This window comes from Gossypium raimondii, chromosome 11 (assembly GCF_025698545.1).
Source record: "Gossypium raimondii isolate GPD5lz chromosome 11, ASM2569854v1, whole genome shotgun sequence".
NCBI lineage: Eukaryota > Viridiplantae > Streptophyta > Magnoliopsida > Malvales > Malvaceae > Gossypium > Gossypium raimondii.
The window spans coordinates 62,080,966-62,096,101 of record NC_068575.1 but is presented as its reverse complement, the minus strand read 5'-3'; the positions used below and the strand labels follow the sequence as shown (position 1 = coordinate 62,096,101).

Below are 15,136 nucleotides of genomic sequence, written 5' to 3'. Positions count from 1 at the left end.
AGCCATAAGTAAATAAAACCATACAAGTGCCCGATATATGGGCATTGTTACCAATGCAAGAAGACATGAATTCGAGGTTGTTGAAACACATTATCCTCTTATTTATGAGTTAGAGAGAGGTTATGAATAGTTCTAGACATTGCGTCAAAAAAAGTAGATATAATCCAAACCCATAATGAAATTATTCAAAAAAAAATCATTTTATAATGAATATTAAATATACAATTAATTATATTTACTCAATAAAAAATTATAAAATGAAAGTAAATTTAACTTTTTTAATATTTTAAATTGAACCTTATAAAATATTGTATATAAATTCGTATGAAAAAGATTCAGAAAAGGAAAAATAGAATTTAAATTATATCTGCGGCATGATACGGCGCCGTTCGCATGATTACATTGCCATATAAAGTATAAACTAAGGGTTACGTTGTGTTACCATATCATCCAAACCTACCACTTTCTTTCCATCTATACATATTTACTCTATCTGCATTTTTATACTATGGTTCAATGGTTAAATTTTTCTGTTAGTCCCTATATTATGTATAAGTTATAAATTTAATCTTTATATTTTAATTTTGTCAACTTTAGTCATTGCATTTTCAAGTGATCTGTTTCGGTCTCTATATTTTCAATTCTAAATTTTCAATCCTAACGCAAACAATAACTGCTAAATTCATTTAATAAAATTTCATTCCATTTTTCCGCTTGGATCATTCATAGTCTCTATTATTCTCGAACTTTAAAATTTTAGTTTTGACATAAACAATACTCGTTAAATCTATTAATTGAATTTTTGTGTAACATGTAAAAATGTCAAATTGGCATGATATTACATTTGCAATAATATATTTGTCTGTATCAAATTTTAAAAATAATAAAATTTAGTGTAATAAATTTAACACTATCATTTGGTTAAAATTGAAATTTCAAATGTCAAAAGTATAAAGATTAAAATAATCAAATTAAAGTAAATAGATTAAGTCAACAATTTATACATAGTACAAAGATTAATAGCTAAATTTAATATAATTCAATTGTATTTATATATTGTATTATTGGGTAATGCACCTGAGATGTCCTTGTATTATAGGGATTGAAGCAAATTAGTCCTTCTATTTTAAATTGATCAATTTAGATTGAAATATAATTAATATTTACTCTCTAAAATCACTGTTTAATAAAATTAATATTAAAAAAATAAATGAAATATTAAGTCGAATGATATTACAGTATTATCATGGCCTGATCCAAGTTTCCAAGTGTATTTAAAACCCGGAAAATCCTGAAAGATTTGAGGCTTTGCAGTTGCAGGGCGTTGCACTGAAAACCCAAAAAGACAAGACCGACAACCTCGGAGAATTGCTTTCAACGGTGACAAGTCATCTTTTAGCCAGTCCCTGAACCATACTACGATACGATACCCAGATCATTGAAAAAAAACCCAGTACTTGGACTTGGATCTACTTCTCATTTACATCACTGAATCTGGGTATTTTTTCTTCCATTCAAGAAGATGATGCAGAGTAAGGGATCCAATAGCAAAGTATCAAATATGGTGTTTCGAACACGAATCTCTTCGTTGTTGATCTCCATGTTCGCCATTTTTGCTTCTTTTTATGTTGCCGGCAGGTCAGTTCTTTAATTACTATCAGACCCAGGTTTTTAAATTGTAATTTAAATTCATTTTACTGAATAAAAATCCTTCTTTTTTTTTTGGGGGGGGGGGTTCTATGTGGAATTTAGATTATGGCAGGATGCACAAAACAGGGCTTATTTGATAAAGGAACTTGATAGAGTAACAGGGCTGGTGAGAATTTAGCTGTTTTTTTTTTTGTTGGTTTTGATTTAATTGATTGAATTACTGACTTTTTCATTTTAGGGTCAATCTGCTATATCAGTGGATGATACTTTGAAAATCATTGCTTGCAGGTAAGGTGGAATTTTGTTTTATTTTGACTTTTGAGTACTAAATTACAATGGGAATTTCTATTGCAATTTGCAACATTAATATTTTGTTGAGGATTGGTTTCTTTTTTTTTTTGTATAGGGAACAACACAAGACATTATCTGCCCTTGAAATGGATCTAGCTATAGCTAGACAAGAGGGTTTTACTTCTAAGCGTTCATCGGATACTAGCGGGGCTGTTTCAAAGAGAAAGCCGCTGGTAGTAATCGGAGTTTTAACGAGATTTGGCCGTAAAAACAACAGAGATGCTATACGTAAGGCTTGGATGGGAAGCGGTATGAACACTCCTTCATTCATTATTGTATTTGTTATTGGTGTGTAAATGGATTTATGTTCTTTCGGAAATTGGGAAACGGTACGAACGCCTGCTCAAAATGCTTGTTTAATAAGTCCCATTTGTAGCTATTAGTCTTTAAGGGGATATATATGCATCCTCAACTGACAATTTATGTGCACACAAATGGGAACCAGTATGAACACTTGACTTTCCATTAATCGTTATTGTATTATCTGTTGGGTTAGATTTTGTTTGCATTAGCGGATTGTTGTGTAAATGGATTTATGTTCTTGTCGGAACTTGGGAAGCGGTATGAACACCTGTTCATAATAGGTCCTGTTTGTAGCTATTAGCCTTGAAGGGGACAAGTTCAATACATGCATCTTCAACCGACAATTTATGTGCACACAACTAATTTAACATGTATGCTGTATCATGCATTTGTACTGAGGGACAATACAAACGATTTTGAGATTGCGTTGATGACCTGAATCGTTAATTTTCCAGGTGAAACATTGAAGAAAATGGAGAAAGAAAAAGGTGTAGTTTCACGATTTGTCATCGGGAGAAGGTATAATTTTCTCTTTCAATGGGGTCTTGCAAATTTATGATGATGTTAAAGCTAGAATCATTCCTAAGTTGCATAGCTTTCCAGTGCCGACCGTGAGGACAATTTAGACAGGAGCATCGATGATGAAAATAGGCAAACAAATGACTTTATCATTCTCGTAAGTCAACAGAACACTCCTTATGCAAGTATTACTTTCAGAAGTCGGTCAGAAGCAGTTGGTATTGTTTCAAAAACTCGGTTATCGATTCATCCGTATAACCATTTCTATATACTTCCCTTAAACAGGACCAAGTCGAAGCACCCGGAGAGCTTCCAAAGAAAGTCAAAATGTTTTTTGCTCTTGCTGCAGATAAATGGGATGCTGATTTTTACGCAAAAGTCAATGACGATGTTTATGTAAATATCGGTTAGTATCGCAATTGATGTGATACAGATTTCTCAATTTTGAATCTTCACACTATCGACTTGATGTTTTCCAGATGCCTTGGGAGCTACACTTTCATCTCATCTCGACAAACCTCGTGTTTATATTGGCTGTATGAAATCTGGCCTAGTTTTCTCAGAACCGTGAGTTCAACTTAGACATATATGAGTTTGATATATTTGAATAGCCTTTATTTCTTCTCATGCTTGCAACTCTTGATATTGGCAGGAGCCATAAATGGTATGAACCAGATTGGTGGAAGTTTGGTGATAAAAAATCGTAAGTTTTACCGCCATTGATACCATCTTCGAATTCTAGACCAATATCTGTTAATATTACTTATTGCCTACACTGTCAAGATCCGTGTTATTGATTTAGTTGTAAAAGCACTTCTGCTTTCCTGATTCTTGTACTGGTTATTGTATATTGATATTTGTTTTCCTTCCATGGAGTACGTTCTCTTATTTTTTCGGGTGTTGGACAGATATTTTCGCCATGCTTCTGGCGAAATGTATGTCATATCAGGTGCTTTGGCTAAATTTATTTCGATAAATAGGTCAGGGCCTTTACTCTTTGGTGTTACGATTACTCAAGTTATGCCGTTATAAAGCAGGAAGTTGATCCTATTTCGTTGAATTGCAGATCTCTTCTGCGCACATATGCCCATGACGATGTCAGTGCTGGGTCGTGGTTTATAGGTCTCGATGTCAAACATGTAGATGAAGGGAAGTTTTGTTGCTCATCTTGGTCCACAGGTCTCTCCCTCTTTCTCCCTTTGTCTATCTGATGGTATCATGGTATGCATAATTAATATAGATATTAGTATCCAAACTTTACTACAAAGAACAAGCTATGTTGCTCCAACTCTTCATTTTTTTTGAAATATTCATATTTGACTCCTTTTTACCGACCCATATGTGGACATGGGTTTGTGGATATACCTTCCTAGAACCCTCCAATGCGTGAAAGAACTTTATACTCCTGTCACATGCATATCCATGTTTGAAACTTACACTCAAGTCTGAGTAGCTCAAAGAACAAGTAACAAAAGTAGGAAGTATTATTTTCCTTACTCCTTAGTGATAATCATGAGATAGTTTCAGGTATAGACATCCCAAAACAGAGAACATTCTTCTTGATAGATCCTATGACTCTTCGTTTTCCTAAAGTTCCCATGTCTGACATACTTGTTTCGGTCTTCTCGGGGTAAACTAACATGTATATCTTTTGTTTTCCATTGGATGTGATTTCAGGAGCTATTTGTTCTGGAGTTTGAGTTTATTTACCGATCCCGGAAAAGCAATACGAGCCCCAATGCTATATATATGAGAGGTTGTATCTTATTTTGATAAAAGAATTGCTCCTTAGAGTTTTGATTAGAGGGCTTATTACTTGCTCAATACAAGTTGTTTTAAACTGCCATATGATGAGCCATTGAGAGCATAGTTTGAAATTGACACAGTGAAGGGGCTTATAGATAATAGTAGATTTAAGAGGGTTATATTATTCATTTTTCTTGTATAAGTTCATTCTTTTATACAGATAGAACATATTGGATACATGATTTATTCTAATGTTAGGCATTGTTTGGATTAATATATTAAGTAAATCTATCTTACCCGGACTCGAAACTAGTGTGGATACAAAATTGTGCTCTTTTCTCTCATGTTTTTCTTATAATGGAACTATCATATTTATATATTCAAACATACTCATATTTATGTTGGTAAAAGTATCATGAAAGTCCCACTAAAAGGTAGATTACAATCTACCTTTTCTACTCAAAAATAAATAAATTAATCTCTATATATTAGATTGACAGAATAAAATTGACATGATTGATAAAATAACCAAATAATGATACATGACATACCATGTGTACCTCACTTTGACGTATAAAGATCAATTTTTAACAATAGGAATTAATAAAAATTTTAACAAAAAGATTTGTTTGCTCTTTAATCTACATGCAGAGGCCAATTTAGCCCTTCATTTTTTGATTAAAAGGGTAAAATGCAATTTGACCCCAGTATAGGAGCCTGCATGATACTTCTTTGGATGATGATAGGCAATAACTTATAGAAGTGTTCTCCAGAACAATACTTTAGGGGAAACAATACACCCATACATACAATTAACACCAAAGAGGCAATAGTTATAATAGTAATGTTTGTACTTTATTAGAGACGACAAATATTGTAGGATGACTATTTGTACAATCTGTTTCAAAGCAGCGAAACACAGATGGCAGATTATCATTCCAGTTTTCATTGGCATACAAACTATTTTGGTTTATTTTAACATACTCATGATGAGCTGTTAAGGAAATGAGCCAATGCCTTGTCTGTGTCATTGTCATACATGAGTAAGGCTTCAGCCACATTGTTTGATGAGAACCCCATTTCTCGCAGTAGGTTGTAACCGGTGACAAATTCCCGAACCTATCAAAGGACCGAAACAACATAAATATATATGAAAGACGTGCTTTAATGAACACTTTTTGAAAATGCCAGCTCCATATCCAGAAGAATTGATGAAATGAAACAATTCAAACTAAAGCACTAGGAGAAATTTTCACCCCCATCACGATACATAAGGAAACTAAGACATGGATCATGAAAACCAGTCATTTCTCCTAGAACCTTATGGAGCCAAAAGAGAAAGAAAACGGAGTAACAGTAAAGAATCTGAGCATGCCATTAAACGAAATTACTCTCTGATAATCATGAAAATGCAGGTAGACAGGATCCTAATCATCCCTCCAAATCTCGAGCATAAAGCACATGTTAAAATTATTTCATGCATCCCCAACATGATATAAAGAAAACCAAGTCATGGATCATGAAAACCAGTTATTCCTCCCAGATAGGTATGAAGCCAAAAGAGAAAGGAAACAGAGTAACAGTAAAGAATCCGAGCATGCCATTAAACCGAAATTACTATCTGCTAATCAAGAAAATGCAGATAGGATCTTAATCATCCATGATGACTATGTATCCTAATCTCGAGCATAAAGCGCATGTTACAATTATTTCGTGCATTCCCGACATGCTACAAAGGAAACTAAGTCATGGATCATGAAAATCAATTATTTCTCCTAGAGCAGTATGAAGCCAAAAGAGAAAGAAAACACAGCAACAGTAAAGAATCTAAGTATGCCATTAAACCGAAATTACTCTGCTAATCAAGAAAGTGCAGGTAGATAGAATCCTAACTATCCATGACGATTATGTATCCGAATCTCAAGCATAAAGCACATCTTGCAAAATAAAGACATCGAGTGATGAATGCTTCAAAGTAGACCCAATCAAGCTCTAAACTAGGACTATGATTAACCCATTCACTAGATTCTAATAACAATTATCATCAGTTTTTCCTACCACTTTGATGAAGTAACATCTATCAACACATACCTTGGTTGGATTGTCGCCGTAATTTGCAACCGCGAGGGTCACTGCTTCTCGGCTGAGTCCAGAGGCAATGTATTTGCTCACCACAGGATCTGAGTTTGCACCCTGCACATTCAAATCATTGTTCTGTTTCTTCAAAGAGAAACCCTTAAAAGCTCAACCAATATGAACCAATCTCATTAAAACAAAATCCTAAAAATGTCATCACAGATAACCATCGAACAGACAGGTTACAACGTTAATCAAAGACAGGTCTAAAGCGTACCGTTGAAGAAGAAGAAGTTTCGATAGGCTTGGAAGAAAGGTTTTCCAAGCCAAGCTTACTCCAATTCATGTTTTCTTTTTCTGCTTCTGCCAAAATTTTCCTCTCAAACTCGAAATCAAACTGAAAATTGCTTCGAGGAATATCCCCAACTTGGGGAGACAACTGAGGCTGCAAGAAAGACAAATTAATTAATAGGATAAACATATTCATCTTATTAAAAACCCCCCAAAATGAAGCGACTGAGGGCTTACCGGAGGTGTAATACGATATTTTGGTTTCAAAGCAACCCTAATGCCCAATCCCGCTGTCATAAAACAAAATTAGAAAAAAAAATAAAAAAACTAAAAAAAAAATATTTTTTTAGGGGAGATAGTTTACAGGAAGAGGAAGGCGAAAAATTCTGGTGGAAAGAAGAGGCGCGAGTGGTGGGAGGGGCAACACTGTGAGCGGCGGGTTGACCACCGATCCTCGGGTACATTGAAGATCCGTACATCGGATGGGTAGATGACGATGAAGTGGGTTGTTGCCGGTAAATCGGGATCTGCGCCTCGTACGGCGGACCTGTTCTGTTCCTGAAATCGTAATCCATTGCGAATGTGATCGGAGAGGATGAAAAAAAATTTTGCAATAAAGGAGGAAATTATTAGGAAAATGAAAAAAAGCCTCAGTTTGCGAAGCCTTTAAATTTTCTTCGATGATGATCTGATGGTCACGTCACGCACGCGCCTATGCAGTCAGGGAATAACTATTGGGTTAACTTTTATTTAGTCCCGAAGTTTTGTAATCAATTATCACTTTGGAATTTGAAGAATATTTTTATTCAATTGGACCCTTAAAAGTTGTAAAATGTTATACTCCAAAATTCAAAATTTTCTGCCCTTAAAAAAATAAAGCTGGTATGGCGAGCTAGGAAAGCATCGCTTTGCGCAAAATATTTATTATATGAAATAAATTATAAAAAAATTATATCCAATATCATTATACTATAAGTTTATATTTTGATCATTATAATTCAAAAATTATAAAATAGTTATTGAATTATTCAAAAGTATTTATTTAAATCATTAAACTATTTTCATCGATATCATATGACATTTTCTATTTCCATCGCTTCCACCAACTTAAAACTTTCATACCCTTCTCTTTTTACGGTTTAAATTTTTTAAATATTACAAATTTATAAATTTAAATTCAAATAATTTTATTTTGATATTTAATCATCAAATTAACTTAAATCTAAAATATATTCTATTACACTTTATGATAAATACTGATACATTACATTGATTTATTTGAAAATGACGAATTCCTATGTGATTTTATATTATTATTATATAATAGAAGAATTATAATAACATACTCTCGTATATTACCGAAAGAGAAAAACTCCCGTAAAATGAACGCCAAGTCATGGACCCACAAGAGAATAATAACTCAATCAGAAACGCACAACTGAGGCCGGTCCACCCATTTATAAAATACCGCCACTACAAGCGATCACAAATTCTCTCATCTTTTGTTTTTCGCCTTGGTTTTTCTTCTTCATTTTCTCCTTTCCTCGATCAAAAACCTCAGCTCTCTTACCGCCAAAGGAGGATCATCTTTTCAGGTTCAGTATCTTCGTTTCTCGCTTTTAATTGTTCCTTCTTTATTTTTTTGCCTTTTTTTTTTTTAAATTGATCTATGCTGTATGGATTGTAGGTTTTGCGATGGCATCGAAGCGGATCTTGAAGGAATTGAAGGATTTACAGAAGGATCCTCCTACATCTTGCAGCGCTGGTATTGCATTCTCTCTCTATGTATATGATTTCCTTTTTCGCTGTTTTTATTTTCATTTTCTCGAATATTGAATTTTTTTTGTTCTTATATTATTGTATGACGGTAGATTTCTTGGTATATATGTTTCAGATTTAACTGAGGATTGAAAAAAAAAATTTTTGGTATAATTATCAGTGATTTTCTTATAAAAAGTTAATAAAAATAATAGTGATATTTATTTGCGATTATTTGGAAGTGATTTCGATTTCGTGTCAGTGTTTTTGCCTCATAACCGTGTTGTCTGTGTAAGTTGTGTTATTCTAAAAATCAGTCAAGGCCCATCATCAAAAAGAGGAGCAAATCTAATTTTAAAATGTCTGAGAGAATGGATAAAAGGCATTTCAGTATGTTCAAATGAAACCTTTGATGAATTAAATTTGTCCGTGTACATTGTCTTATCGTGTTTCAGTTGATGTTGACAAAGGAATTTGATACATTTTATATACTGTATGAATTGATGATAATGATTGCATTTTCATCGTGCGTCATCAAATGGAAGTCTTTTGCTTTGGTTTAAGGTTTGAAAGTGTGCCACTTCAAAGACAGAGTGATTGGAAGGAATATATATATTTCCCCTTTTCAGCTTATAATAAGAGAAAGGGAAGTGAAAGCTTTAATATATTTTTGTCAGATGATCCTCAGACTGTATCTGTATCTGATATGTCTAGTACGGGCATGATAAGGTGAACTAGGAAGAAAACCTGTAGTTTGTCCCAACCTCTCTCTGTTATTTAGTTTATGACCATAGTTGATTGCTAGTGCCTTACGTACATCAAGTTGAATAATAGTTCTAAACTGGGTTTCTTGTTGGGGCTATGGTTCCTTTGTTGACTGTTTGTTCTGTTTTATGTGCTTTTCTCAAGCAGCTAAGAATTGTGACTGAATAGCAGGAAAATAGTTTTCTCGGAATATGAATTATCGTCTAGCTTCTAGATAAGCAGTGTGATTATCATTTATGTACATGGATATTGTTCTGTATGTATAAGTGTTCTGAGTATCATTGAACTGTTTTACTTATATATTGCTTATGGTTCATCGGACAATGTTGCAGGTCCTGTTGCTGAAGACATGTTCCATTGGCAGGCAACAATCATGGGTCCACCAGACAGTCCTTATGCTGGGGGTGTTTTCCTGGTGACCATCCATTTTCCTCCAGATTATCCCTTCAAGCCTCCCAAGGTACTCTCTATTTGCATCTTTTGTCTACAACAGTCGTAGGTTGTTTACTTTTGTGACATTTGCAAGTGCATGGAGAATTCTTTTGTTGTTTAAATGCTTCAAGGCATTGATCATTCGCATTATTCTATGTTGAAAGCTACCTCTACAATCCAGTATTCCATCTTTCTCTGGTATCTACTTTTTATCAAATTTTGAATAAATTAAGGATTGTGCAATCCTTGTTAATGGTGATGTATGACCTTTAAGAGTGAGAAATGCTTTAATGAGCATGATTGAAGCCTTCATTACCATTAATCGGTGTTTAAGCTCAGTTTCACATGAAAATTGGAATGCTATTAATTGGAATATTCTGAAAAGCTTGAAATGGTGGAAAATATACGAAAATGAAAACCGACGTTGCTCTGGACAGGTAGATTTCTTTTATGTTGGTTGACCAATGGTATTGTAAGAAGTTTCTCTCTAATATTTTCCATGTGATGATGGATTTTGCAGGTGGCATTTAGAACGAAAGTATTCCACCCTAATATTAACAGCAATGGGAGCATTTGCCTAGACATCTTAAAGGAACAGTGGAGTCCTGCGCTAACGATATCCAAGGTGATTGTCCTTGAAATATCTCGATATTCATAGTCAAAACTCCTTTTATACATTTAGCACGATCCGGCCATAGTGAGCTACACAAACCTGCTCATCCCAAAATATGAACTCAATGCTAAAGCTAATGAGAAATGACCATCTGTTTAATATGGTCTTGTTAGGTACTGTTATCAATCTGTTCTTTACTGACGGACCCAAACCCTGATGATCCATTGGTGCCGGAGATTGCTCACATGTACAAAACCGACAAGAACAAGTACGAGACAACTGCAAGGAGCTGGACCCAGAAGTACGCCATGGGCTAACGAGCATTGTTGTGTGCAAGGGGAAACCCCCCCCCCTTTTTTTTTTTTTTCTTTTTTCGTATATTCTGGTTTTTAAAAAAGGTCTATGCATGATGAATGTTTGTTCTGTCATTTGAATCCTAAAATGAACTTAAAAGGAGGTCAACAACCTGGCTTGAGTTTGAAAAAAGAAGAAGCAATTGTTGCTTTTTCTAATGTTGAATGTATGCATAAACGTGAACTTTGGAACAGAGAAATTTGTGTCCTAACTCTGAAAATGTTAACAATTCTCCTTAATCATAGTTATATATTTGATAAATTGGGTCAATGTCACGGATGGTTTATACTTTGGAATTTTCTTTAGTTGATTCTAATTGATTAAAAATTCGTTGGACCGTTGATTATTTTACGAATCTGTTTTTTTTGTTCTTTTCAACTCAAAACAATTCTGGCTAAAGGACGTTAATATGAGCTTTCAGATTGTTTAAAATATGATGAGTTACTTGAGGTTGTATAAATTTATTTATCTATCTATACTTAAGTATAATGAAATCACTATTTGAGGCTTATGTATAAAATAATAATAATTATTTTACACCCCAATGTTATGTTTCACTTCCAACTTAATCAAGACCCAATGTATGAACTAAATACTATCAATTTCATTCGTGATTTTTTATTCTTAATTTTGATTCAAATCCTGTTGAAGAAAAATATTATAACATTGGAAAAGAAGTAGCCTTCATTTGCTATAAGAAAATCTACCACCTTAAAAAAAGAAAACCTTCTTCGAAACTGAGGAAAAGTAGTCATCATTTTCTCAAAGTACATGCAATGAAACAGAACTTTCTCAGCACTATCCATGGCGAAAGAAGCCATTATTATCAAATGTGAAATTTCCATCCAACTGATGGAAATGATCCAAGCCAACAGTGGGCGAGCTCGTTACCGAAGCAGCAGCAGAAGCTTGAATAATCTGATCATCACAAGTTCCAAAACCAAAGTCAGTCCCCGATGTTGCCGGCGATACGAAATTACGGTTGTTGTCGATCACCGAAGGCCATGAAAACACAACGTTTGACGTTGATGAAGTATAAGGGATTAATGAAGCGTATGTTTGATCCTCTAAATCTTGGGTTTTAACTTTAAGGCCTTTCTGGAAGTTAAGAAGTAGATCTTGAGATGATGATGATGATTGTGGTTCAACGGCTGCCATTGAGGAAGCAGAGGGTCCTTGTTCTTGGTTTTTTTCAGACATTAGATGTGAGGTTACGTTACGACAAGTATGGGTTCCGACGTAAGTAATGTCAAAGATTGTTGGGTCATCGTCTGATCTTTGTACTTGCTTTGTTGCTAAACAACCATTGATGTTTCGATGTGTGCATCTGTAGTAGCCTCTGCAACCATGAAAATCATTCTTTAATTAAGCTATACAGCTTTCCACCCATATACATATATATATATGGATTTATATTTATTTGGGTTGAAATACCTGGGAAATCTAGAGCCGAGAATGTCTTTTTGTCCGTATTTCCTCCAACTGAAACCATCATCAAGAGGTCCCTCCAGGGCTGTCCCAGGTGTTACTCGGACTTCTTGTGTCCATCTCGGTGCTTTTCTGCAACATAATTATAATGATGAATCCCCTCTATTAAATAATTGGAAATATAAAAGAATGTCATCCATGTCAAAATTCATCGCATATACAAACATTTATACAGGTAAAAGTGTTTATGAAGCCACTCTATTTTAGAAATTGCATCAAATTGGTCCTCTATTATTATTATTTTAATGCAATTCATCCTCTATTATTAGATGGATTAATTTAGTTTATGTACTGATAAAAGAATTAAATTAAATTAAATTCCAACATAGTTTACATTACTATATAAAAAAAATATTAACCCTGTTGTAATTTGATTTGATTTGATTTCTTTTACTAGTAAAAAAAACTAAATTGATCAATGTAATAGTAGGACTAATTTGATGCAGTCTCTATAATAGGGGGACTTTGAAAGAATTTCACCTATATATATGTATGTCAATGATGTTTGAACCGGATTGTTAGATGGAGAACCAACCGAGTGTCAATCTAAAAAATAATATTGAATTGATTGGACCGATTTGAATAAATTTAATCGGTTCACTGGTTTGTTCTAAAAACACTCATGTATGCTACCGTATGTACCTTTTCTTGGAAGCATCGGAAACTCTGAAACTCCGGTCAGAGTCTTCACTCGGTGGACTTCCACAGCGAGAATTCGGTGACTCCGGCATTCTGATCACCGGCGTTAGTGGCACAACCGCCGACGCCGACGAAGTGTTAACATTGCAATTCAAAATCGAAAGTGCTTTCTCATATGAAGCTTCAATCTTTTGAACTAATACTTCACGAGTTTCAATATCATAAGAAGAAGAAGAAGCACCATTAAGATGTGCTTGAAGTTGCCTAGCTACCTCTCTTCCCTGAGTTAACTCACTCACCAAACTCCTTTGTTCCCATTCTCCCATTTTCTCCATTAATAAAATATAAAAACCAGAAAAGCAAAAAAAAAAAAACTAAAAGGACCAAACAAAAAAGAAGATCAAAATAACTACCAGACCCAGATTTCTTTTTACTCTTAAGTTACAAATAATATATACGTGTATATATATATATGTATATGTGTTTAGGTATATAAAAAGTTTGCAGAAGGGTGTTGTAGAGAGAAGGGAAATATGGGTGTAAGCTTGAAAGAGGTGTTTGAAGTAATAAATAAACAAAAAGGGGAACATTGATTTTTCTGTTTTCTTTTTTTTGGGATTTGAATGAAGGAAAAAAATGAGGAGACTGAGGACTGGTCTTTGGTCATAGAAAATGTGGGTATTTTTCAAATCAAAAAATGCGAAAAGGAAAGTCCAACTTGTAGACTCTTTCTTCCTTACAATATTTTTTTGACTTTTAATCGTTTTAGTCGCTTTCTTTTTTTGTGCAGAGTTTAGAAGATTCCTGGTATGGTGGTATCTAAATAATAAAACGATCGTGGAAGTCTCGTTAAAAGGTAGTTCATCAACCGAATTTTTAGACTTTACTTGATCATAAAAACTTTAATTAAGAACTCGTTCCGATCTGTCTCGACTTAGGGAAATTTGTGGCATAAAAGATTGAAATGAGGAAGAGGTCGTTGTCGGGTGTTGTAATGGGCAATGGCCTTCGACGCGTTGGATCAGACACAGTGAGTGCGCTATATCACACCATGGGCTGACTTCCACAGTTTTAAAATAAAACAATGAGTGCTAAATTGGGTAGTTTTCATTTTAGAAGATCCAACGTGTAACCCGGTTTGATTGAAATTGAAAAGTGGAAAGGGGGGTTTCTCACATGTTTCATTATATTAGTAATGGAGTAATGAAGATGATTAAAAATTAGTATCAGAATTTTCAAGATCACGGCAACAACAAATTGCTTCAACACGCGATTTCCAAAAGCTCCAGACATGGCTAACCCACCAACTTCCTGCTAATATCATCAACAATAAATTTTCACCAATTTAACTACCACATATAAAGGAAAATATTTGTTTCGGCTTTAATAAGACAAGCTCGATTTTTGGGCTTTTTTTACAAAAATGACCCAATTTTGAAATTAAGTACGTAAATGACTTGTTTTGAATAGTAACCTTGGCTGCACCAGCGTCAAATCGGTAGTTAATCATTGGGGCTTGCATTAAAAAAATATTTTTGATAGGTTTGGCGGCACCAGTATGTATATTTCATATACAGGTAAATTTTTTTTTTGATTTTTTAAATAATGGAACGATTTTTTTAATAGTTGCAGCCGGCACCTAATAATTTGAGAAAAAATTGGTTCAGTCATTAATGTTGTTTGCACCGCTTTTTTTGTCAGAAGAAGTTTGTTTGTTTTTTTCATGCCATTGATGTTGGTGGCACCAAGATAATTTTGTCAAAGAATTTTGAATTTTTTTTATGGTGCCGCCCTTAGCCTTGGTTGCACTCAATAAAATCAAATATAAATATTTTTTTTATACCGTCAAGTTCTATGGCATGACCGAAAAAATTTCAGCTATTTTATCTCATTAGAATAATGTGTTTTCATTCTAAGTGTTACTGAGAAAAAAAAAAAGAAAGAAAACTTATTCTATTTAGTTGAAGCGAGAAAAATTTTGATCGAAGATGAGTAACCAAAAGTTGAGTGTATGTTTATTTCAATGGGAAATTTGTAGGGAAAAAAAAAAGAAGTCGGTTGTATATTTGAAGCCCGACACAAGTTACTAATGCGATTCAATAAGAATATGAAGCGGGAGGAAATGAAGCAAAAAATCAGTGAAAGAGTAGC

At 34.0% G+C, this 15,136-nt stretch overlaps 4 protein-coding genes across 4 annotated transcripts; 2 read left to right on the top strand and 2 right to left on the bottom strand.

Annotated features, from left to right (window-relative positions):
* The first annotated feature begins 1,259 nt into the window (after nt 1-1,259).
* On the top strand, nt 1,260-4,878 carry LOC105801819 (hydroxyproline O-galactosyltransferase HPGT1). Its single transcript, XM_012633118.2, has 12 exons — nt 1,260-1,638; nt 1,753-1,816; nt 1,889-1,938; nt 2,057-2,250; nt 2,760-2,823; nt 2,908-2,980; nt 3,109-3,229; nt 3,303-3,390; nt 3,476-3,526; nt 3,732-3,803; nt 3,890-4,002; nt 4,501-4,878. The coding sequence occupies exons 1-12, from the start codon at nt 1,523-1,525 to the stop codon at nt 4,521-4,523; spliced, it is 1,029 nt and encodes a 342-aa protein (XP_012488572.1). The 5' UTR covers nt 1,260-1,522; the 3' UTR covers nt 4,524-4,878.
* A 524-nt stretch (nt 4,879-5,402) lies between these two features.
* Nucleotides 5,403-7,595, bottom strand: LOC105801820 (uncharacterized). Its single transcript, XM_012633119.2, has 5 exons — nt 7,301-7,595; nt 7,174-7,226; nt 6,923-7,090; nt 6,661-6,762; nt 5,403-5,688 (listed from the first exon to the last, which is right to left on the bottom strand). The coding sequence occupies exons 1-5, from the start codon at nt 7,509-7,511 to the stop codon at nt 5,554-5,556; spliced, it is 669 nt and encodes a 222-aa protein (XP_012488573.1). The 5' UTR covers nt 7,512-7,595; the 3' UTR covers nt 5,403-5,553.
* Nucleotides 7,596-8,366: 771 nt separating this feature from the next.
* On the top strand, nt 8,367-11,119 carry LOC105801822 (ubiquitin-conjugating enzyme E2 10). The gene is made up of 5 exons (XM_012633121.2): nt 8,367-8,531; nt 8,624-8,701; nt 9,792-9,919; nt 10,412-10,516; nt 10,678-11,119. The coding sequence occupies exons 2-5, from the start codon at nt 8,632-8,634 to the stop codon at nt 10,819-10,821; spliced, it is 447 nt and encodes a 148-aa protein (XP_012488575.1). The 5' UTR covers nt 8,367-8,531; nt 8,624-8,631; the 3' UTR covers nt 10,822-11,119.
* A 341-nt stretch (nt 11,120-11,460) lies between these two features.
* On the bottom strand, nt 11,461-13,526 carry LOC105801821 (probable WRKY transcription factor 53). Its single transcript, XM_012633120.2, has 3 exons — nt 12,989-13,526; nt 12,293-12,418; nt 11,461-12,197 (listed from the first exon to the last, which is right to left on the bottom strand). The coding sequence occupies exons 1-3, from the start codon at nt 13,318-13,320 to the stop codon at nt 11,657-11,659; spliced, it is 999 nt and encodes a 332-aa protein (XP_012488574.1). The 5' UTR covers nt 13,321-13,526; the 3' UTR covers nt 11,461-11,656.
* Between the last annotated feature and the right edge of the window lie 1,610 nt (nt 13,527-15,136).